The sequence below is a fragment of the Cottoperca gobio genome, chromosome 18 (assembly GCF_900634415.1).
Source record: "Cottoperca gobio chromosome 18, fCotGob3.1, whole genome shotgun sequence".
NCBI classification, from domain to species: Eukaryota; Metazoa; Chordata; class Actinopteri; order Perciformes; family Bovichtidae; genus Cottoperca; species Cottoperca gobio.
The window spans coordinates 11319971-11344207 of record NC_041372.1 but is presented as its reverse complement, the minus strand read 5'-3'; the positions used below and the strand labels follow the sequence as shown (position 1 = coordinate 11344207).

General features: G+C 44.8%; 3 protein-coding genes across 3 annotated transcripts; 2 read left to right on the top strand and 1 right to left on the bottom strand.

Annotated features, from left to right (window-relative positions):
* Nucleotides 1-936: 936 nt before the first annotated feature.
* On the bottom strand, nucleotides 937-10687 carry mmp14a (matrix metallopeptidase 14a (membrane-inserted)). The gene is made up of 10 exons (XM_029454957.1): nucleotides 10251-10687; nucleotides 4299-4447; nucleotides 4005-4127; nucleotides 3533-3840; nucleotides 3243-3404; nucleotides 2889-3028; nucleotides 2666-2804; nucleotides 2357-2507; nucleotides 1936-2051; nucleotides 937-1817 (listed from the first exon to the last, which is right to left on the bottom strand). Exons 1-10 carry the CDS (start codon nucleotides 10332-10334, stop codon nucleotides 1498-1500), a joined length of 1692 nt encoding a protein of 563 aa, XP_029310817.1. The 5' UTR covers nucleotides 10335-10687; the 3' UTR covers nucleotides 937-1497.
* Nucleotides 10688-12068: 1381 nt separating this feature from the next.
* lrp10 (low density lipoprotein receptor-related protein 10) lies at nucleotides 12069-19114 on the top strand. Its single transcript, XM_029455122.1, is given in 11 exon segments — nucleotides 12069-12419; nucleotides 12955-13123; nucleotides 13273-13305; nucleotides 13417-13561; nucleotides 13804-13870; nucleotides 13872-13998; nucleotides 14117-14664; nucleotides 14773-15209; nucleotides 15915-16109; nucleotides 16532-16661; nucleotides 17175-19114. Coding segments are annotated over 10 exon segments (2364 nt in total). The 5' UTR covers nucleotides 12069-12419; nucleotides 12955-13074; the 3' UTR covers nucleotides 17808-19114.
* A 449-nt stretch (nucleotides 19115-19563) lies between these two features.
* Nucleotides 19564-23798, top strand: cirop (ciliated left-right organizer metallopeptidase). The gene is made up of 14 exons (XM_029455043.1): nucleotides 19564-20116; nucleotides 20195-20288; nucleotides 20469-20520; nucleotides 20605-20754; nucleotides 20903-21028; nucleotides 21120-21204; nucleotides 21481-21626; nucleotides 21710-21893; nucleotides 22015-22084; nucleotides 22183-22279; nucleotides 22523-22621; nucleotides 22750-22887; nucleotides 22978-23087; nucleotides 23174-23798. The coding sequence occupies exons 1-14, from the start codon at nucleotides 19687-19689 to the stop codon at nucleotides 23397-23399; spliced, it is 2007 nt and encodes a 668-aa protein (XP_029310903.1). The 5' UTR covers nucleotides 19564-19686; the 3' UTR covers nucleotides 23400-23798.
* The last annotated feature ends 439 nt before the right edge of the window (nucleotides 23799-24237 follow it).

Here is a 24237-nt window from a genome sequence, read left to right as displayed (position 1 = left end):
TGCTTTTAAGACGTCTTGTCGGGGGCTGCAGCTAAGAGGATAAACAAATACTAAGAGTAAATCCTATCTGTGCACGTTCAAAAAGTCTGCATCAATCAATACTAACACTGTGCATAAGGGACATGCTGTTATCCTCCGTCCAATGCCATAACTAAAACTGAACATGGTCATCTTTTGTGTTTTGCAAATGGGATATAATCCTCTTAGTAGTAGGGCTAGGTATTGTTTTAAAATGTTCTATACTAGCGCTAAGATAAAAGTCTAAAATTGGCAAAATGTTGAAATCTGGAACTATTTGATGAAAGAAAAAGGAAACCTGACCAGACATTCAATGCCAACGTTACAGTTTTTAGTACTATGTGCAGTAGACACATCTCCGGCAGTACTAAAGAAGTATTGATACCCAGCCCTATTTAGTGGTAGAAACAAATTGAAAGAAATACAGGACATACTGCATAGCCAAATTTCAAAACTTTGCAAAAACAATGAAAATGTCCCGATGAATTTCAGAGTAAAAGACAAAAACTCTTGACAGAGATGATGAATTTCAGAGTAAAAGACAAAAACTCTTGACAGAGATGATGAATTTTAGAGTAAAAGACAAAAACTCTCGACAGAGATGATGAATTTCAGAGTAAAAGACAAAAACTCTCGACAGAGATGATGAATTTCAGAGTAAAAGACAAAAACTCTCGACAGAGATGATGAATTTCAGAGTAAAAGACAAAAACTCTCGACAGAGATGATGAATTTCTGAGTAAAAGACAAAAACTCTTGACAGAGATGATGAATTTCAGAGTAAAAGACAAAAACTCTTGACAGAGATGATGAATTTCTGAGTAAAAGACAAAAACTCTTGACAGAGATGATGAATTTCAGAGTAAAAGACAAAAACTCTTGACAGAGATGATGAATTTCTGAGTAAAAGACAAAAACTCTCGACAGAGATGATGAATTTCAGAGTAAAAGACAAAAACTCTCGACAGAGATGATGAATTTCAGAGTAAAAGACAAAAACTCTCGACAGAGATGATGAATTTCTGAGTAAAAGACAAAAACTCTCGACAGAGATGATGAATTTCTGAGTAAATGAATCAGACAGCAGTTCAGTTGGAGTCGTCCAGTTAAAGGAGAGGAAGGAAGGAGGGGTTTTTATTTACTTTTATAACCTGGGATGTGAGAGAGGAGAGGCGGGAGGGAAGTCGTTGATGAGTCTCTTTGTTGTTCCCCTTCTCTAATGTGAACAGCACATGTAAATATTTAACATACAAATACACATTTTCCTGATTTCAGTTTCTAGGGCCTATTTTCTCTCTCGTGGCACATACAAACCACCCAACACTTAACACGTCGTCCCCCTCCTATCCCATCTCCAGTCGCTCTCTCCTCCTCTTCCCTTTCTTCCCCTTCTCAGTTTCCATCTTCACCCGGCCCTCGTTCTCTCTCCCTCTCTTTCTGTCCCTCTGTGGCAGTCTGTCAATCACCCCGTCGCTCGGTCTACACCTTGTCCAGGAGGGATCTCTGGCAGTAGAGGAGGCGTCGAGGCGTGCCGTACTTCCTGAAGAACAAAAGCGCTCCCAGAGTGACCACAACCAGCACCAGCAGGAGGAGAGGGATCACCACGGCCGCCGGCCCCGCCCCGCTCTGTGATTCGTCCACCTCGATGATGATCACCTCCTCTTTACGACCCTTCTTGGGCTCCTCGCCTTCGCAGCCCATCCAGTCACTGAGCACAGATTTGGGGTAGCCGGACTCCACCTTCATGTACTGGTTGTTGAACTTCCAGTACTTGTTGGCTTTGTAGAAATGAGTGTAAGCTGCGGAAAAGATGAAGAGATAAGAAGTTAGTTTGATGAGTTATAGATTTAAGTATCTGGTCAATTTCCTAATTTTTGCCCATTTGTTCAATAACTAGGGGGGGGGACGGGGACGTACATCCATCTTCACTCATGATGGCAGCTTTGATGCTATCCGGTGCACCGCTCCACATGCTGATGGGCTTTGGGTAACCGCTGTCCACGGTGCGAGTCTGCTCGTTGAAACGGTAATACCTGCAAATGACACAAAACGATGAAATATCTACACTATAAGAAAATATGTCTTACAGGAAACAGCGTTGGGTAATTCTGTGTACGTCAGAGGTTCATGTCATGACAAAGTGTGAGTCAGAGAAGGGAAATGTGGGAACTACCTTCCTTACAAGTTCACAGATAAGCAAGAAAAGGTTAGAACAGGCTCCTAAAACGGTACGAGCAGTACTTGTTTGGGCTAAAGGGAAAGAGATTCAATCTATCCATGAGTGCTCCCACAATGTTTCATAGAAAGGTGTGAAAGGACGACGAAGAAGGAGACTCACTTAGTGCCTCTGAAGAAGTACGTCTGTCCTGTCGGTGTGTAGAAGAGAGCAGCATCGATCTTGTCTTTGGGTAGACCGGTGCCCAGGTCTTTAAGGCTCTTGGGGGAATCCTTCTCCATGCTAGACTCACTGAAAACCCAGTACCTGTCACCTGGAGAGAACGAAAGGAAAACAGGAAGAAGGAAGATCAGAAGAATAAGAGATGAAAGAAGACCAGTCGTAATAGTTAACACATGAACGTCATCACTGGAGCAGCAGCAGCTCAATCATCCCAAATCTGGTTCCGATTTAAACTCAGATGGGACGTACCCTTGAAGAAGACAAATTTCCCATCATCCCTCTCGTAGGCTGCGTTGATGTTTGAGGGCAGGCCCTTCCAGAAGTGACTGATGGCCATAGGATAACCTGGCAACACCTTGTTGTTCCGCACACGCCAAAACCACTTGTCCTGCAAACACACACACATAAGATTAGAACAACAGGAGTTACAGTCAAAACGCCAGCTGTGAGGAAGTCATTTAATCTCCCGTACCTTAAATACAAACTTTTCCCCTCTGAGGATAGCGATGGTGTCGTAGTGTCCCTCACAGATGTCCGGGCCATTGTCGGGGATGTACGGCTTCGTGGGTCGAGGAGGAGGCGGGGGAGGAGGGGGAGCCCCGGACTTGGTTCCTGTGGGGAAGATGTTGTGGGTGTGAAATGGTTAATTATGAATTTACCGACACGAGGTTGACTCTGCAAAATCAGCCTCTTCTGTATTTTGTGCTAATTAGCAAATGTTAGCAAGACAACATGCTACATTAAGATAGGGATTAATTGAATGAATCCATTAATTGACAGGAAAAATGTCCCCCCCCCCCCCCCCTGCTGCAGGAGAACAACCCACCGTAGATTGTCTGGATGCCTCTGCGGTCATCGTCTGGGAGCTGGAAGTTTTCCGTTTCAAACCACTGGTAGAAGGGGGCCATGATGGCAGAGGGGTCGTTGGAGTGCTCCAGACCCAGAGCGTGACCCAGCTCATGGACAGCCACCAGGAAAACATCATTACCTCCAGAGAGAGAGAGAGAGAGAGAGAGAGAGAGAGAGAGAGAGAGAGAGAGAGACATGACATTTATTATATTGGTTTTCATTTCTTCCATGATCTTCATGTCACCCTGTGTCTTTTCTCTTTCTTACCCCCCTGGTCTGTGTTCCCAGTGGTCCAGGGCTCAGCGAGGTCAAAGTGCGTGTCTCCCCCGATGCCGTGTCCGGGGAAGTAAGCGTGAGCCAGGAAGCCTCCTTCGCCATCAAACGGCGTGCTGTCTCCGTGGAAACCCTCTGAGAAGGAGAGCATGATGTCGGCGAACTTGTCGACCTTGTCTCTGATGTGGCTGTAGGGGATCTCTCTGAAGGTGAGCGGGATCGCACTCTCCCACACCTTGAAGGCTCTTCGGATGGCTTCATATGTGGCTTGCTCTCCGATCTTAGGGGTGTAGTTCTGTATGCTGTTACGAAGGACAGAGACAGTTTAGGACAGCTGGGATGTCCACTCGAAATAAGGTAAGCAAGTAAAGCACTTTTCAAAACAAAAGTCGCTCCGTCTTTAGTGCACTGTTATTAAGAAATGACAATAGATAATCCGTTTTCAGTGAACAGCGCAGGCGTGTACCTGAAGGTCACCTCAGACTTATCCCACTTCAGACCCTGCACGGCGTATCTCTTCCTTCTCAGGTTGGTTTTCAGCTCCGGGCCGAACTTGTCTGGGACGCCGCACCGTGGCCGGCTCATCGCCCTGTCAACAGCAAAAATCAAATCCCCAATCTTAACTATGTAAAGTATTCGGACTCCACTGAAGGACACATTATTTATACAAAGTCATCTTGTTTTCTTAGACTCCTCTTTCAATCCCAAATCATCAAACGATCTGAAAACCTCCAGTATTAATCTGTCAATCAGGACTCACTGTAACGTGTTGGAGTCTATGGAGCCGGTGACAGTCAACCCGTATAACCTCTGCATCGCCGTTATCGCCGTCACAATGGACTTTGGTGAGCGGATGGCCTGGGCTCTGACATCACCTGGAGGCAGGTAGCCATACTGCTGCAGCCAACCCTACAAGAGACAGGGAAAATATGGGTTAGGGTTAGGGTTAGGGTTAGGGTTAAATATAGGACTCTTTCATAAAATGCTAAAAGACAAATGGAAAATGACATTTATGCAACAATACTGTTACTCCATGAGACTTTTTCTCCGTCTGCTCACAGTCAGACATGTCAGGAACAACCGAAAAATACCTGAGAACATCTCAGTCAACAAAAAAGAAGGGTTTGGTCTCTTGAACCTGTGGGCGTTTGTCTACCTTCAGTCACCTCTCGGAGCGTGTTTGGACCTGCGTCTCTGAGCTCAGATGCATCACACAGATTGCATTGTGAAAACATGTGTGTGTGTGTGACTTGTTAAGCTGCTCCGCAAGCACGCACTGAGGTAACTCGGCATGTTACATTTATTGTTGTTTCTTCATTTGGTTGTGACATTATCCCTTTTATGAACTCTTAAAACCCGACACCAAATCCTCACATGCCCCCGTGATTTATGCTGAACTCGTTAGGGGAAGCTTTGTTGTGGGGGTCATAAGGAGGGACGCGCAGGGGAACTGAAAGCCAAATTAAACACAAAATCTGCAAACACTGATGTCATTTTAGTCACGATGACCCAGAAGGCTGTCTAGACGATCGCTGCCAAAAGCAACTGGCGCTCGTAACGCTGGAAAAAGCAACATTTTCGGCAACATTTGTGCTGCTTGAGTTAAGGATCTCCCTGCACCGTCTATGTCTGTCCTCCTCCTCCTCCTCTCTCTCTCTGTCTGCCTTCATGTCAACCAAAACCACCACTATTTATCTTTACACATAAAAGGCCAGCCTATTATTTTCCACTGCCTGCTGCTGGTGGTCTAAGATTTAAAGCAATAGCAGCTCAACACTTTGGGAAATGTTTTCCTTCTTGCAGAGTCAGATGAAACCACTGTGGCGTTAAATATGAAGCTGGTAGACGTTTAGCTTAGCATAAAGACTGTAGCAAGTACAGAAGAGCCATCAAGTCAGTGAACTGACTTATCCATTATACAACATCTGTGTTAAGTTAGCCATCATAAGCCACTGGTCAAACCAGACCAGGTAAGGATGCTGCATGTTGATCATCTCCTGGCCTCCTTTGTTGGAGTTGTTGAAGCTTTTCCACTTCTGCATCTGCACACACGGAGTTAAACGCACATCTTCATCTCCACCACAGATTAAGTCGGTGGAATTACCCCGAATTCCTTCGTTAGCGTCATCTAAACCTCAGATATCTCTCTTCTTCCACCCTTAGTGCTGCTTTTCTCTTCAAGCCTTCCTCCGACAAGTGAAGGGAAAAGCTGCGGGGAGGAGGGATGGAAATGTAGCAACTGCATGGGCAGGCTAACCTGGCCGTACACTGCCTGGGCACACACAGCTACTGTTACCTGTGCTGGGCAGAGAGGCCAGAGAACAAGGTTCACTTATGACGACCTGCAGAGAACCCCCTTCTCTGTATATTCCCCCCCTCACAATTTCATCCAGATTTCTCTGGATTATTTAAGCATCTAGTTCATCAAATCTATCTTCTGACCCTCTAAATCAACCTGCCTGTAACGCCGACCGACTTGACTTTCTCTGCCTCTCCACTGACTGCTGCCAGTGTGTCCTGTGGCTCCAGTGCGGTGACGCGTCTGCTTCTATAAAAACACTCCCCTGAAAAGTCTCCCCCACACCGTCAAGACCTCCACTTCTCTCCCTCTCTAGTCCCAAACTACTCCACACACCACCGCCACCACCTCCGGTTGAGACGCCAGGTATCCCAGCATGCACCCCCCTCTTCCCTGGAACTCCCAGCAGCCACCATCAAAGCTTCTATTTATTGAGACTTGTACATGGCCGGTATTGTTGGCCTCGGGGTAGCTAGTTAGCTCGCTACACGGCCATGTGTGGTCAAAGGGCTGGCTGCTGGTTTGGTTAAACACACCTTTGAGTGTGTGCAGTGTGTGTGCGTAGTGACGTGAGGTCTAAATGTATAATGCACAGACACTGAAACACGACCAGCGTGATGTAAAGTCGGTGGAACAAGAGGTTGTTTCTGTGGAGCTGTGGGAAGTATACATGTGACCCTACTGTGACCTGACTATATTAATACAGAATGAAAATCATCAGACAAAACGCTTTCTGCTCACAATCAATCAGATGTGAACGTGAAACCAAAAACAATAGAGGTATATTGAGTGTTTTCATGTACCTGTGGAGTACCGGGTGTAATCCATCTGTTTTACGCACATCCTCCCTGATGGAGAGCTTGTGGGGTCGAAACCAGTCGCTGTTTTTAACCAAAGGCTTTCTCCTCGCTTGTGTCTCAGGGTTTTCTTTTTAAAATCTTCCAGAGCATCTTAAGTTTCCCTGTACCATGTGTGAAACTGACACAACAAGCACAAAATGTAAGTTTCCTCCTCAGGTGTCAAGCAACACGGCAGAATCTAATCATGTCAGCAGTGACTTTACTGCAACATGTCTCAATGTGCCCATCACAGGATATGAGGGGGCCACTTGTTTGTCACACACTGTTACTCACATTCACATGACATGAGACTGAAACTTATTCGGAAGCACAATGCAGAACACCGACCACAAGTACCTACAAGAGTTATAAACAAAACGGAAAAAAACATTCCCCGTGTATTTATAGCTGCTGTGGTCAAAAACATCATTTCGTCTGAGCATCTATCATGTGGGGGTTTGTCTATAGTTATGCAATATATACTGAAATAAACTAGGAATTAATTACTTAGTACTCGAGTAACGTGAAACCATCTTTGTGTTGCAATGCTGCCAAGTGTCAAAACACTATTTGTTCCCAGCTGCCCGCAACCTTCCACAGTTGTTTTGCATTTTTCTACCCAGACACACGAGTTGGATGCTTTTATTCCCCGTCTTTAAAAAAAAATCTCCCCGAGGAATGAAGGACAGAAGAAGATGATCTCAAGTGCAGAGTTTTATTAGCGAAGGAGCGGTAAAGACATTAGAGAAGGAAGAGCGGTAAAAGAAAAAAGTGGGGAGAGCGAGAGAGGGGTTAGGAGTACGGCTGAATTTAAATGTGAGGGACTGAGTCAGTTGTTCCTCTCGCTCGGTGCCAACGGAAAAAACGGAGAATTCTGCTCCTGAGTGGCTGAATCTCACATTGCCTTCATTTCTTGGCGTCTCTGAACCCGGTTCGCACTCACAGCAGCGCCGTCTTTCTTCATTTATGTCAAATTAAATCACTGATTCTGCTTTATTTCACTGATGCAAGACAACAGTGACTGGTACACTAGTGTGTTTTCTACGTGCACTGCACCTAAGCACCATGTACTTGTACTTTACCTGAGTACTTCCACTTTGTACTTTTACTCGAAGGCGAATATTGTACTTTTGACAGCTTTAGTTGAATGTTTTACATTCCATACATAGTTTTTGTCAACTATTTGAATTGTATTATGAAGGTGATCCTGTATATTTCCTAGTACTGGGTCCAACAACAGCTGTTGTGTATATAACCAGCTATAACTACTTTATATGCTGTTGTGTAGATTATGATAATGCATCAAGATACAGTGATCGTTTTTGTAGTAGAGTAAAAAGTACAATATCTCAGAGAGCGGTCTCTACCTCGACCAGGAAGTCCAACCGGCTGAGCACCTGAGACTAAAAACCCTAAAGTAAAATAGCATCTATCTTTAAAACCTGGCGTTCTCACTTCCTCTCTTTGATGTCCTCTATGTTAACAAGATGGACCCTTTTCTTGGGTGCAGGGAAAAGATAAGCTCCCTTGAAGTCCATCAGTTTCTCATTAAAGCCGATCCAGCTGATTATTTTGACATTTCTTCAGTGACAACCGCAGCCTGTCACCAGATCTTGAGCGAGGCGTTTTCTTTTGATGCTACATCAACAGCCACCAGTCGAGATAAAGAGAATTGAGCCCAGATGTGTTTTTTGACCGGATCTGTAACCCTCTGCTGGGATCACGAGACATGTGTCTCCAGATGGCAACGGGAAATCTCCAGAGCCCGATATGGACAGATCCTGTTTTAGACCCTGTTGTTTTCATTGCTGCCCACTTCCCTTGCTCACAAGGTCCCACTAAGCTTTTTATTGAAGTAAAGAAAGGTTAGACAAGGCGAAAGAGGGGAATGAAAACAGATGCCGGAGGCCGCAGAAGGTGCTCGACTTCACCCAGAAGTCATTCTCAGAGAATAGTGGAAGTCTTATTTCTCTATTTGTGGAGCTTCTCTTTTCACTCAGCGTGGATTAGGTGGGTTTATTTAGTCAGAGTGAAGTCAGAGAGGGATGTTCAGATGTTGAGCAACACTGAGAAACCACAAAATTCCTCTAAACTCAGTTTCTCTGTTTGAGTTCTTCTTTCTCAACCCTTCAAATGAGCTTCATCACCTGTAATCAAACATTTATGTCACTCAGTTGTTGTTTTGTCTTGTGTTTCTCCTATCTCTGCTTTCTCCACACACAGACACGTCTATCTTTTGATCACAGGGTTCCTGTACAGCTCCCAGGTGATGTAATCCTGAACCCGTAATTATTTCTTATCCTCTTTCTGCATCAGTACAGGCTGCATCACGGCACACGACCTGTCTCAGCAGATTAACTCTTCATCACACTGTGGGCTGTTATGCTACTATATTAGAGGTGTTATAAAATGCTGTAAACAGTCGTGTTTTTTGTTTACAGACGTTCATCACTGTGTCGGAGGGCAGCCGCTTGTGGCATTTTATAAACTGTCTGACTCTGAGTTATCCACCGTGTCTGGCTTGACTCACACGCCAGCAGCTTGTGGTCAGTGACTAAGGTCCTCCTTCGCTCCTTCGGGCATCCTGTCCACACAGCTCAGACTCTTGTACATCTAAAGCAGGTAATAGACGTTTGGCTCTGTGAATCCATTTCCTGTAACAGCTGCCTATTCTGTCTTTACACCTTGTATGTGCACTCCTGACTGAATGTGACTACACTGATGCTGTTTAAATGCTCACATCCAACACCCGTATCACCTCTGGAACGACCTACACAGCCAATGTAACTTGGGCTGAGAGCCGGAGGCGGCCGGGATGCTCGTACCCGATCGTTTACAAAGCTGCACGCGACCTGGTGACAAAATACGTCGTTGAGTTGAAGGCTAAACTGCACTTTAGTGTCTGCAGCCTGAGGCCTACACTCAGACCCAGCTGGTGCGACTCATGTCCAGCTTGTTGTGAATGCAGACCAGCTTCCCTGCCTGTGCAGTCTACACAGGCAGATGAAAACCATTAACCCCCCTTCTTCCCTCCCCCGTATACCACCACGACCCCCTTTTTTTTTTCTCAGAACAAAGCAACTCAGCTGAGGTTTCCAAACTGTGCACTGCCCCTGCATGGCTGGAGCCCCCCCCCCCCCCCCTCCTCCTTCACAAGCCACAAGAGTTTAGACTCATGACATTCTTTTCTCTGGATGAAGTTTCATCTCTTGTTACAGAGGGAGTCTTTTAAACAGCTCTTAGTGCAGAAAGATAAACGTCAGGAACGTTTGAGGGAGGCGGAATAAACATGGGATCACAAACAGTTCCTCCCTTGCTGTTGCAAGATTGGAGAAAAGCTAAACATTGGAAAGACACTAGAGATATCAGTAAAACTACAATTGTAGTGTTACAATAAGAGGTTAATAATATACAATATGTAGCAACAATAAAAAATCCTCCATGAATGTTGTATACAACTATAAAAAAACAACAATATAACAGCTTTTATGACACTTTGGATTTGCTCAACTTCCTGTATATATCAAATTGCGTTTCTTAAAGTGAATGAATTATGATTTTCCATTTGACTTACCTCTGCTTTTAGTACATTTGCAGTGACGGAGGTAAAACCAAAGCAGCAGAGAGCACAGGCCAGGGTGAGGAGCTGGGGCAGCATTCTTCTGTCTGCAAACTGCCCCGAAAAAAACAGTTCAGGAAAGTAACTTTCTACACAAGTCCCGCCGTCCTGACAGGAAAGGAAGAAAAATCACAACAAAATCGATCGATGCTACTCCGTTCTGCTTTTAAAAACGTGGCAGAAAAGTTTTTTTTGTCGTATCCACATGGACACTTTGAGCGCACCGGGACGCTTTAATGCGCAAAAGCGACTCCTTTAACGCCAGAGCGGAGTTGAAAACACTGAACAAGATGCTAAAATCATCAGGTAGCTGTGACAAATGCTCAGCTGGTGTTCAATAAAGCTTCATAGTTGGGCTGCCTGTCCTCTGGAAGGATTGTCTCCAGCGTGTGTGGACGTGGTCAGAGAGAGAGAGAGAGAGAGAGAGAGAGAGAGAGAGAGAGAGAGAGAGAGAGATGGATTTTCCCCTGGGTCCTCCTCCAGATGTGCAGACGTCATTTTTTTTCATGGCTGACCAAGTTGATCAATGTACCCATTAATGATACAGAGAGATGCACATCTGGAGGGATTCTACTACATTATAGGCAGATTTGATCATATTATTTTCATTTTTTGTTTGCTATGATTTGGTACATTGCTTCACTTATATTGACCCTAGTTTAGGTTTAAGATCTAATTTAAAATCTGTACTTTTATTGTAATTGCATGACCTTTTGCTGAATTTACATCACAAGTAGTTTGGAAGCCAGTCGTGGTCAAATAATGCAACTTACAACAAGTGTGAAGTGGAAACGTAAAAAGCTCCAGCGCACAGACACTGAGAATGGACTTAACAGTGAAGTAGGAGGCATTTTGCGTCCATTTAACCTTCTGAAATGGAAATTATTTGTATAATCATATCTGGATTTTTCATTGAGGGAGGAGGGAGGAGTAGGATGTAATTTTAAGAATTTATAATGAGGTAATTTAACTTTTTTTGGGTGGAAAAGACAATGCTGAAATGTGGTGGAGTAGAAGTATAATGTAGATTAAATGAAAATACTGTACTTAAACATTATAACTCTTATAATTATAGTTACTTTAGACTTTTTAAGGAGCCCTGGAATTTTCCTAGATCATTTCCTTTCTTTACAACACATATCCTGAAACATATCCACAGCACTGCAGGTTGAATAATTGCATTTCATGTTGCTGATCATTTCCCTACAGGTGAAGCAATTGTTCTATAGTGTTCTTATGTGTTGATTTATGTTTTCTAAATATCTGTTTTATACTTTCTTTAATGTAATGTGTGCTTTGTCTTTCTCTGTCTTTGTTTGTGCGGGCTCACTAAGATAAATTCCTATCAATCACACTGATATTGCAATAAAGTATAATCTTTGAGGTCCACAGTACCACATCCTTGTGAATTAAAACTGATGTTGTATATTTGTACAAACCGACACTGACACCTTGTGTTAAGAAAGAAACATTTCACACTAACTCCTTTTAGACATAACTAAAAAATATATAAATGTACAGTATAACGTTTAGAATCAGTGTAAAACGTTTAATGTGAAGAAAAACGTAAAGTTTTATGAATGAAAAAAAACAACGTTTAAGCCCCGCCCACCCTGTCATGAGCTGAAATATACGGAAGTAGCTCAGAACTTGTCAACAAGAAAGGCCGACAGACATGGTAACGTACACGGCGCCTCTTTCTTTATTATTTTATTAGGTTGTTGCCGCGTCTGGCTTACATATTGGGGTTTCTTTGTGTACTTAAACCCTCTGGGTCGTGTTTGGAAACATTATTTTGTTGTGTCGCCGCATAGAAAAGGCGTTTAAACGAAGACAGAAGTGAGGATTGTAGCGTTAGCCGTTAGCTCGGCAGAGAGCTAGCTATTAAAGCTCTGCCCGAGGAGCAGCTTCCTCCTTCAAACCGAAACTATGTCGTAACGTGACATTATCGAAACTTGTTAGGGAACTAAATAAGTTATTAATCGACCACAATGCGAGGTTATAATCGTGTTACTTGACTGGGAATTATAGAAACAACGCTACTTTGAAACTAGGATTTCGTTTCGGAAATGCTAAGCGTGATTGTTGAGAAGATTATGGGAAGGAAGTCGCTGCGTGTGTCGCGTGAGTAAACAGACGTCACGAGCCCCCACGAACCATATCCATGTATTGTGTTTCTGCTGGGTTGATTGTGGGTACTGCTGTGTATATATCAGTGCTAACAAAATGACAAAAGATAAGAAATGCGTATGTAGTTCACTTAAAATGGTTTAAATTCTTACACTGAGGTCTTATTAGCAAGCTAAAGTTGTACAAATCGGTTAAAAATAACATCTGTAAGCCTGTCACAAGTTTCCACAGTTTTCAAATTGCTTGTTTTGTCCGATCAGAACCCAAAGATATTTAGTTTTGTGTCATATAACACTAAGAAATCAGCAAAATTAAAGTATTTTTCTTTGGAAACAATGACTTAAATCATGAATTCCTTATAATATAAATCAAGTCAATGCTTCAAACCTAATCATAACTATTAAATGACCTGTTTTGATGCCTTCGCTGGATAATTTATTGCCTGAGTGAAAGATTAATAACATTATGAGGCTAAAAGGGTTGACCAAATCTACCACACCTCTCACGTCTCTTCTCTTTTACTTTACAGATGAAGTCTTCCTGAATAAACCACCCAAAATGGCGCTTCTTTGACGTTTAAACAAACAAAAACTTTTAAGTCTTAGTTTTTCTATAGTTTCTAACATTTTAGACGAGAAGCATTACCACAATGAGCGTCACGTACAGCCTCTGTGCCCTCCTAGTTTTCACCATAACAGGTGAGTGAATCCACAACACTCTAAACACACTAAACATTTATCAAGCAAAGGTCATGTTTGCACTTCCCCAGTCGTACAACATGTACGATCTATCAGCCACGATCAAACACCTGCCTGACTCGTTCTGTTTCTGCTCATTCCACCTGCAGCATGCAGCCGTTTTGAACCTGTCCTCTGTGCAGGTAAGGAAACAAACTAGTCAGCACTTTAATTCCTTGTTGTGACTGGATGAAGGGTTTTTCAGTGTCACATTCTGGCTTCTTAACCGTTGCTCCTTTGTCTCTGTCCCTCAGCCCACTGTGCACGTTTCCTCCAAGTCTTAGACAGTAAAGTGGGAGAGATCACGAGTTCTGCGTACCACAGCTGGTCCTACCGCTTCGGCTCTAACTATGACTGCTGGGTCATCAAGGGTTCGGAAGGAGAACCTATCATTATCGGGTAAAGACTCTTGAGTTTGAAATACCACATACAGTTATTTGCTGTAAATCAGAGGCCATCTGGGACGATAAAAATACACTGAATTTCATGTAAATATTACAATGATGTACAGTATTGAATGTCTTTACATAGAAAGCAGCAAGGGGCTCGCTTTTGTCTCAAAACTGCTGCGTCGTCTCTTTTGCTTTTTTATGTAACTGAAGTTATGTGTTCACTGATTTTACTCTTAAATCCTCCCTCAGCTTTTCCCAGTTTTCAGCACGGTGTAAAAAGGAATGGGTGTCTATAAAATCATCAGCCGGCGGTGAGGCAGGTTGTCCTTTGCGGCTCCAAGGTACCGCAGCCAATGGAGTTCCCAGGGGGAAATATTACAGTGATGCACCACTTCCTTCCGCATCTGTTCCCTGTGTCGTCTTTTCTGTTGAGCTACGCCAGAGGTAAGATAGCGTCAGGATTTCTTAAACATCTTTTGATCAGATTACAGTATTGAATCTGGATTTGCATGTGTAATCTTAATCTTATATCTTTTATCCCCTTCTGTTTCTACACATCCAGACTCTGGTGAATGCCCAGAAACATCCTTTGCGTGCCTGGGAGGCCGCTGCATTCCTCCTTCTTGGCGCTGTAATGGCCAGGTGGAGTGTCTTGGTGAAGGCGTGGGCATCAGCTCCGATGAACAGGACTGTGATGCAGAATTTGAGACCCCAGAACCCCCGAAGTATGGCAGCACACGGGCAGAAGAGGCCAAGGCAGAGAAGAACCAGGATAGGGAGTCTGAAAGACATTCTATTGCAGATTCTGCAGATCTGTGGGCCCTGCTGAAGGAGAGGGAGGAGGCCAAGGATCGAGGGCAGCTTCTGACTCCCAGGGAGCTCGCTGTGACGCCCACTCCCATCGAGTGGCCCTGCGGAGGCCTCCTCCAGACCTTCTATGGGACCTTCTCCCCTCCAGCCATCCGGGGCCCCCCACTGTTCTGTGTCTGGACTCTGGACCCTCAGGACTCGAGGCCATTGAGACTAGACCTGCAGCAGCTGGTGCTGGGACCCGGGGATAGGCTGGCCGTGTACAACAGAAAACAAGGCAAAGGAGACATTATTAAAATTGTGAGTTACTTTACTAAAAACATTTATTAGAGCCGACATAATCACGCTAAAAACAATATTTTAAAAGAGCTTTTGGTTACATGATGTTCCCTTCCTTCATCTTGACAGATCACCAGCGTCTCCAATTACAAATCAGTCCAAGTTGAATCTCATACTGGCCTGATGTCGATGACGTACGAGACTCTTGCTGGCTCGGAGGGGAACGGCTTCAACGCCACGTTCCACGTCGGGACCTACTGCCCGCCTTGGGAGGGCCGGTGTGGGGGAGCATCAGGAGGATGCTTTACCCAGGAGCAGCGCTGCGATGGGAAATGGGACTGTGTCGAGACGGGGAAGGACGAGGAGGGTTGCAGGGGCTGCAGTCCGAGCCAGTTTGCCTGCGGCGTGGCGGGACAGAGAGCAGTTGCATCCAGTCACCTTTCTGGAAGACCGGTGTGCTACCCAGTCACAGAGAGATGCAACTACCAGCTGTACTGCGCTGATGGCAGCGACGAGAGGGACTGCACCGTGTGTCAGCCAGGGACCTTTCACTGTGACAGCGACAGGTTAGTGTGTGTGAGAGATAGACAACCTGCTTATCTCCTTTGCTCAGAGAGGACAGTTGTCCCGTTGTTAGGGCTGCGACTAACGGTCATTTCAAGGTTATGTCTTTTTTTAAATGTCTTGTTTTGTCAAATGAGCTGAAATGGTTTGTCTTCCCTGTTGTCAGGTTAGGTTGTGTCTTGGTTACTGTGTAACATCAGTGTGTGAGTCAGAGGGTGTGAGAAGAAATGTGACTAATTTAGTAGAATGTAGTTTATCTTGAGGGTGAACATTTTGTATTCCACACTTTAACACATATGTGTTATGTTTCCATTTAAAGATAAGTTATACTTTATTGACCCTAATTGGAAATTTTGCACACGGCCACAATTGACTCAAAACAAGGCAGACAGGAGTAAAAAAGGATAGAAATAAATACATGGGCATTATAAATTGGATAATAAATTATAAAAACAATACAAAATAAATGCTAAAGTGCGTGTGAACGACATAATTTAAAGATGAACCTGGTTATATTTTATTTAGATCTGTTTTCAGTGTATTGTTGGATTCAGCATAATAACTGAAAACTTGTGTCATAAGAGGTTTACAATCGTGTGGTTTTATTATAACGCCTCTGGATGAGTTCCAAGTGAAACTGAATCTCTCACTCGAGTTATTCCTGGACATTCTCACACACACGAGTGGTCCTTTTGTCCCGTCTGCAGGTGTGTGTTTGAGAGCTGGCGCTGTGACGGCCAGGTGGACTGTAAGGACGGAACGGACGAGCTCAACTGCACCGTCATCCTGCCCCGCAAGGTCATCACCGCGGCAACGGTTGGCAGCCTGGTCTGTGGGCTTCTGCTGGTGATCGCCATGGGCTGCACCTGTAAACTGTACTCGCTGAGGACAAGGGAGTACAGGTAACCACTTCTGTAAACGAAGCATGCTTGCAATCCAGACACCTTTTCGGAATATGTTTTTGCTCCTCAGATGCAGCACAGTAAGGATTTCTTGTGACTTAGAGTTGTGCAAATAATCCTGAGGTAGTGAGTCACGGGTTTGTTTTCCTCGCTACCAGACACACAGCCGGTACACTCCCTGCTCCCTAAATGGTCATGTGCTTCCCATGTGCAATTTGTGTCAGCAAAAGTGTTTTTATGTCATGGCAATCTTTTATGATGTGAAAACTATCGTATAACAATGTGAGGATGTTGGTTGTATTGTGCTGTAGATATAAAAGATAAATAAATATAGTTTGTTTACAACAGAAAACAAACTGCTGACTGTCCAAATCTAATCAGGTGTGTGTTTTTAAATTAATCTATCTGATTGTGTCTGGCAGTTTGTTTGCACCAATCAGCCGCCAGGAAGCTGAGCTGATCCAGCAGCAGGCTCCTCCCTCCTACGGACAGCTGATTGCACAGGGCATCATCCCCCCAGTGGAGGACTTCCCCACAGAAAACCCCAATGAGGTGAGAGGAAACCACAAGAACTAGAAACTGCCTGCAGGAATGCACAATGTTGACGTTTTCATTTATTTTTTTAATGGGCATTTCAGATGATGAGTTAAAAGCTGACTATGGAAATGTGCTGCATGGACAATATACTCGTTCATGGGGGAAAGAGGCCACATTGCTGTGTTTCTCCTCACTCCACTTCAGCTCACTGTAATCCACAGTAGCCCTGTATCTGTCTTTAAGTGCACGGGCTTTACTTTAGCAGCCGTAGAGATCCCCAGCAGTCTGTGGGCGGAAGTAGAAAGAGTGGGAACGTAGAGCTCATGTGCTCTTATCATCCAGGTTCACATTGAGGATGCTTTTGTTATTAGTTGGTGAGGACAGCTGAGGTCGTGGGGGCGGAGGGATTAACTGTGTCAAACAAAGCCCGCTCTGTCTGATGGGAATACTCGTTTTGTGAAAACTACGTTTGATGTTGAGCAAGAGGTGTTTCTTAACTGATTTGCTTTTTCCCACTCCCCCTGTCAGACCTCGTCTCTGTCTCTGAGGGGAATACTCCAGCTCCTCCGTCAGGACGCCGCCAACTCCCCACACCGCAGACGCAGGCCTCGATTCGTCCGCCGGGCTGTCCGCCGCATGAGGAGGTGGGGTTTAATCCCCAGACCTCCGTCCAGGCCGAGTCAGGCGTCGAGCTCCGGCCAGCAGCAGTCAGACGCCGCTCCCTCCGGACAGGAAGCGGCTCACTCCACTCCCACCAACTCCTCGTCAGCTGTGGAGGCGGTCAACCAGCCGGTGCCTCAGAAACTCGGCTTGCTCGCTCAATCGCAGCAGCAGGAAGCACCGCCTCCTCTACTGCTGCTGTCATCGCTGCCTGTCTCTTCGACGCCTCCACCTCCGTACGCTCCCCCAGCTCCAAGCCCGGTCACTCCCCACACTCCTCCGGTCGCCGTCCCCCCGAGCAGCCCCTCTCTGGCCTCCATCTTCCACACGCTGGGCCTGAGTATCTCCCTCTTCCGAGGCTCGTCCTCTTCCTCCTCCACCAACTCCATGCCCCTCTCCGCCTCCCCTTCTTTCTCCTCCTCCTCTTCAGACGACGAGGTGCTGCTTATCCCCCTGTCTGAAGACACCACTTCAGAGGATGACGTGCCCATGCTCACCTGAATGACTTCCTCACCCCCCCCCCCCCCTCCCTGTTCTACACCCCTCCTTTATCTCCCTTACTCACTGATGATAACTGAAACCCAGTCTTTCCACGTTTGTTTGAACTTAAGCACAGGAGTGGCCCCCGCACTGTGCAAGTCTGGTGCCTTTTTGAAATTGCTTTGAGTTGGATTTGATGATTTATGGAATCAAGTATTTGACCGTTTTTCTTTAAAGACCTCCTTGAGAAAGTATAAGTTTTAGACGAAGAGCTTGTCTGACGTATGTTTGAGAGTAAGCGAGTATTGGACGTGCACTTACCTAATGCTAGGCTGCACATTGAAGGTAAACCTTTGCACAGAAGAATCTTCCTTATCCAGAAACTGAGGCGGATTATTACTGTCGGATTGAATGATGAGAGTTTTTAGGTGACGTGATGGGAAAACAAATGTGTTTGTATGACTGCAACTGTGAATGCATCTGCATTTTAGTCTTACATTGACAGTGGAGTATGTTTGTAGATGTGGATTGTCTCCACATACTTCTGCCACTTGCATCCAGTCTCTTGTTATATATCGCGGATAGTTCTAAAAAGAAAAAGTAATTTCCCCTATTTAAGTGCCTTTTGTTGAGGAGTTTCCTGAAATACACACTGCACACCAAAACACACAGAGGCACATGTTTTCTCACACCATAGCACGCATCGACACATCAGTGGCTTTATTATAATGTGAAAAAAAAAAGAAATGCATGTACTTTGCAAGCTGGCAATAACCTTTTTGGGACCCCTATTTTAGTGCACACTGATTGCAACATAACTGCGTGTTTGGAGTCTACACACACACTCGTGTACCCTTCCCAAGTGAATGTATGTAATCTACTAAATCAAAATGTGTCAAAAGACAATCTCTTCGGTGCCTGATTTTAGGATATATGTGCGTGTGTGTGTGTGTGTGTGCGTGCGTGTTGTGCACAGGAGGTTGAGGCCCCCTGCTGATGAAAGGGGCCCTGAATTCACAAAATAACCTCAACTTAAACCTTCAACCCTCGAGGGGAAACATCACATTCTGTTACATTTTGACACGACAGACTTGTGGTGTGCCATTTGTATTATTGTACATTTTATGGTGTTTTTATTTCAGCAAGTTCTTTTTATTTTAATGTTTTTGCTTTGTTGAATGTATTGGGGTCGACGTGGAGTAGCTGGATGTTTTAAAATTGCAATGTAATGAGGTAAATAAGAGAGAAAGTGATTTTATGGTTTATTAGGGTCAACTTCACTGTATATAAGTAAAAATGTGGCTGAGATTAAACGATTTGCACTTTTATATGTTGGGTATTGTCTGTTTCTTATGTGTGTGTTGAGGGTGAGGGGGGTGTGTGTGTGTGTGTGTGTGTGTGTGTGTGTGTGTGAAGACGTGCCTGACGCCTCACAGGTTGCAGAGTCGTTGCATTGTGCTCTGTATTCAAAAGTCCTCTGGAGATTCACAGAGGCTTCAGTAGTTGTTCTTGAAGCAAGGCGGAAGGTCAGATCATCTCTCCGGTGCGCAGGATAAAAGGTGAATGCTGAGAAAATCAAGCTGTTTTGTCTTTTGAGGATTGAGGCGACATGGTAATTGTAATAAATACTTTTTAATGGGATTATTGCTGCAGGTAAGTGATGGTTAAAGCTGAAATGTGCTCCTTGTTGAACAGCAGAGGGATGGCAGTGTTCCTCAGGCCAAAATGTGTCCATGATAACCTTTTGACCCTAACCCTATCCAAACAGGATACTTTAAAATACATTTGTTAAAGAGCTTGAAGGATACAGTTGCTTTGAATGAATCCTGCAGCTTAGCAAAGCTCCACAAAATGTCTAACTACTCATCATGTGACCCTGAAATAGGTCACAGCTGTAATTATGGTTTTACCTCCATCCCAGAGACTCTGGGTGGGGATGTTGGTGGTTTTAGTGGTGACGGAGCTCCCTGAAGCCCTGCAGAAGTGCATCTTTGACGAGGTTCAGGCCCAGGCCAGGGTGGTCCGAGCTGCACCCAAGCACCCAGACGGCCCACCCAACGAGCGCAGACTCAGAGCCCAGGCCGACCAGGAGCCCCCGCTAACCTCTGGACAACAAACCAATCCTCCAGGACGGAGAGCATCACCTCTGCGTGGCCTGACGGTGACACAGACGAGAAGCCTGAGAAAGATGGCGGCGCCTGCCTCTCCTCAGCCAATCAGGATCCGGACCTGGACTCCAACAGAGAGCAACAACCTATCAGAGGCTGAGAAAGAGAAGCTGGAGGCAGCAGTGGAGGAGGCTGTGAGGATGGTGTCCTCTTTGCTGTCAGGTGACAAATGGACCAAACACACACTCGTACATATACACACACGCATGCTAACATGTACTATCGTTGACCTTTCCATAGTGAGCAGAGTAGAGGGTCCATTGCTGCTCCGCAGAGACATCAATAAATACTGCAAGTTTCTCTGGAGGAATTCAAGTATTGCCAACTACAACAGGTGTGTGTACAATCAGCACGTTTGGCCATCTTTTAAGATTATCTTTGTTAAAATATCCGCACCAAAATGTTTGCTAAAATACATTTTGACTGTATATTAGGTTTGTATTTGATCCCTCGTATGTTCCCTCTTTACTGAGCACTATTAAATATAGGAGAGATGTTCCGTTTCTTCCTTCAGGTGTGGTCGAGCGAACCACAACTACAGAACTGAGCGCTGTCTGGATGTGACTGTAAGTATCCGAGTGTATTCCTCTGGTAATCAGTCATCGTCTACCTGTAGCATATAAATCAAGCATTGCATCTGTTATTGACAGATCCCAGATGATCATCTGGCTGGATGTGATATTTACACAGAGGCTGATTCACCTCGCAGGACTGAGCTGCGTCCTGGAGGTGCTGGACTCCCCAGCACCGACTACCTGCTTTACCTGCACGTACAGGCCACTGACAAGTGTAGAGCAGAGGTAAACCCCCTCTGAAAACATAGAGGTGGACGTTTCAATAACAAATATGTTTTGTGCGTGTAACAGAATAAGACAAAGAAACACACACTGTTACGAGCTTTTAAAATAATAAATGGTGGATTCATATATTCACCTGTTCGCCTCTCAGCCTAATGTGTTGGCCTACGCTGCCCACTGCCAGACGGACACTCGTGGACGACCTGTGGCCGGGGTGGTGGTCATCTGCAGGGACGGACTGTCAGGAGCCACATACAGCCACCAGGCTACTGTGCAGGTATTAATAATAATAATAATAATGATATTAATAATGCTTTTAAATTGTGTGTCGATGTGCTGAATTGTGTTTGTGCTCCTCTGTTTTCCAGACTGTGATCCATGAGCTGTTTCATGCACTTGGTTTTTCTAAAGATCTCTTCCACACCTGGAGAGACTGCTCCTCCAATTCTCAAGGTTCTTTAAATACATGTTTGATATTTGTATGTCACTGCATCAAATTCATTATGTGGTGGTACATTATTATTCACCTGAGCTGGTGTTCCACAGCTAAATGTAAAAGGGTGAGACATTATTGTGGGACAGCTGAATCTACTTGTGTAATAATAATAATAATAATAATAATGACAAACTCCATTTAAAGACCGCAGAGTGGAATAAACACATTAACGATCGTATGCATTGGTTAGAAAATGGTTCCTCTAAAGTGTTTGTCTTTGAGTTGTGCTGCAGTGGGTGCTGGCTGTTCTCCTCGGGGCAAAGTGACTCACTCCGATGGATCGGCCCAGGTGAGGATTTACACCCCGTCCGTCATCTCCGCCCTGCAGAGGCACCTGGCATCCGCTGACCCTGAGCTCGGGGGGCCGCTAGAGAACCTGGTACTGAGCGAGCTCCAACGTCAACCTTTTTATATAATCCTTATCATGTGCTCTCCTTACATTTTTACACTGTCTTCCTTCAGCATGCACCTTCAGGCGGAGTGTCCTCTCACTGGGAGTCGCGGCTCCTGCAGGGCTCCATCATGGCGGCGGTGCTGGGAGACTCGACCACAGTCCGGATCGACCGGGTCACCTTGGCTGCATTACAGGATACAGGCTGGTACACTGTCGACCTGAGCCGGGCACAGAGTCTAGTCTGGGGAGATGGTGAGGAATGAATATGCATGCTCATCATAATAGGATTTTAGAAAAGGAAAAGTAGACGCAACAGTTGCAATTGAATTAAACAACCTAATCAAATAAGATGAGATGAATGCATGTTCTACAGGTGCAGGAGCCATGTTTGGTTCCCTGGCAACCTGTCGGAACAAGTCCTCAGCCTTTTTCTGCACCGGCAGGTAGATTTCTAATTGTATATTCTAGAGAGCAATATATGGAATGTGGGTCGCTTTTAATCCTACATGTGCAGCACTAATGTTTGCATCTCTCTTCTCAGTGGATTCGGGTGTCATTATCTTCACCTCCACAAGGGGGAGTGTCAGACTGATCAATACCTGGAGGGGTGTCGAGTGTATAAACCCCTCAAGAATGAAGTAAGTTTTATTTCTTATTGTGTGATATCCTTCAGGATCTTATTAATTTAACAACATTATAGCATATAAGACGTTTATTTTTTACTCTTTCTGCAAGTCTTCTACTTAATCCAAATGTCCATTATGTACATCCTTACTCTGGACTTTCCAATTTCCCAGTTCTTAAAAGCAGAAATATGGAGTCCTTTCTATTTCTTGTGCCTCAAATGCAATCCGTGATATTTTATTATCATTGTCCTGCAGAGTGAATGTTGGAAAGAGGGAAATGGCCGAGAGGAGGACTGGAGCGGGGAGATCTTTGGTTTTCACAGCCGTTGCTTCTTCTCCAACCTGACCAGACAGGTAGGTAGGTGTGTGTGTGTGTGTGTGTGTGTGTGTGTGTGTGTGTGTGTGTGAATGTTGTTTGTCACCTTTCTTTGTTTTACATGAATGTCTTCCTTCTCCACCTGTTTTTTTTTTTGGGGGTTTAGAACCGAAGTGAGGTTCTTTTGTCCGGCAGCTCTGTGGAGGGACGTTGTTACAGACACAGGTGTTCTGGAGCGAACAGATACCAAGTCCAGGTGTCTGGCTCCGAATGGGTGGACTGTACAGCCGGGGACACCATTCAGGTAACACCACACAAATGCTGCACCAGATCCTCACTTCTCTTCTGAACATTAATCATATAATCTATTCTCTCTTTGCTATTTAACTGGCAGATAAAAGGATACCAGGGTTTAGTCCACTGCCCTGACGGGAGGTTATGTCTGTACGCTGACATTACTCCTCCCTCTGACCTCGTCCCTACATTTCCTGCTTCTAACGCAAGGCAAGTACGACTTTAAACAAGCACCCTATGCATTTACAGTAACCTGTTACCTCGTACTTACCTTACTTTTACTGCTCTTTGGTCAGTGATCCGCCTGAGACTTTACCTTCAGCGCAGAGCTGGTCGCCCCTCAGACCTCCCGCAGAGCTCACTGCAGCCTCCGCGCTCTGCGTCACTGCTGCTGCGTGCCTCCTGGCTGCTGCTGCTGCTGCTGCGTGTCTCCTGGCTGCAGCTGTGTGTGTGTCTTACAGGAAATGTTGCTCCTGCAGGGTCAGGATCCACTCTGCCCCAGAGGATCACACTGATCTGTAGCAAAACTTTAAATATTCACTGGTAAAGAAACAGGCTAACGTTATCATTTTAATGTGAACGAGAAATAATGAATTCCAACAAATGGTACGTTTTTATTTTTATTGAAGAGGAAATACAGCAATGTCATTAATAGTTGAATCCACTGGGTTCCTACTACACACATGATAAATGATACTAAAATAGCATAATGAACACAATACACACGAGGAACAGTAAAGGCTGAGATTCATATCTCATGCTGTACTATCAATAAATGTATTAATAATAATAATAATGAGTCAGTAGGACATCGTCTGTATGTATTTAAAACAGTAGAAATAAGAGAGTTCCTAATGTGGTGGTTGTAAAGGCTATATCTTTGATTTAAACAAATTAAACTTATTGTCTTCTCCACGCTGACTGCTGATTCTGTTTTGTGTTAAATCAATGCGCACGCACGCACTCGCACTATTTCCTTTGCCACACAGCTATAGTGGTTTGTCTTGGGGCTACACCGCTGGAGCAGAGTGAGTAATATGTAGGACCGTCCAGGCACTTTCTAAAGAGCTTCAGGCAAACGAAACAGAACTTCACCATACACCGCGGACATGTGATGTATTTACATTTCCTTCGGTTGTGCATCACCAGCAAACCACAGGTGGGACAGGCCCGGGTGGAGGGACAGCCAGTGATCCCCTTCATGTCGATGAAGGTTATATCTGGGCAGGTTCTCAATATGTCTTGTGAATTATTGATGCAACCATCATTTCCACAGCGGTCTGAATGCGGAGATGGATGTTATAAAATAAAAAAGGATGTCCAATTCATGCATTGATGAGCGTTTGATTAGCAGAGATCT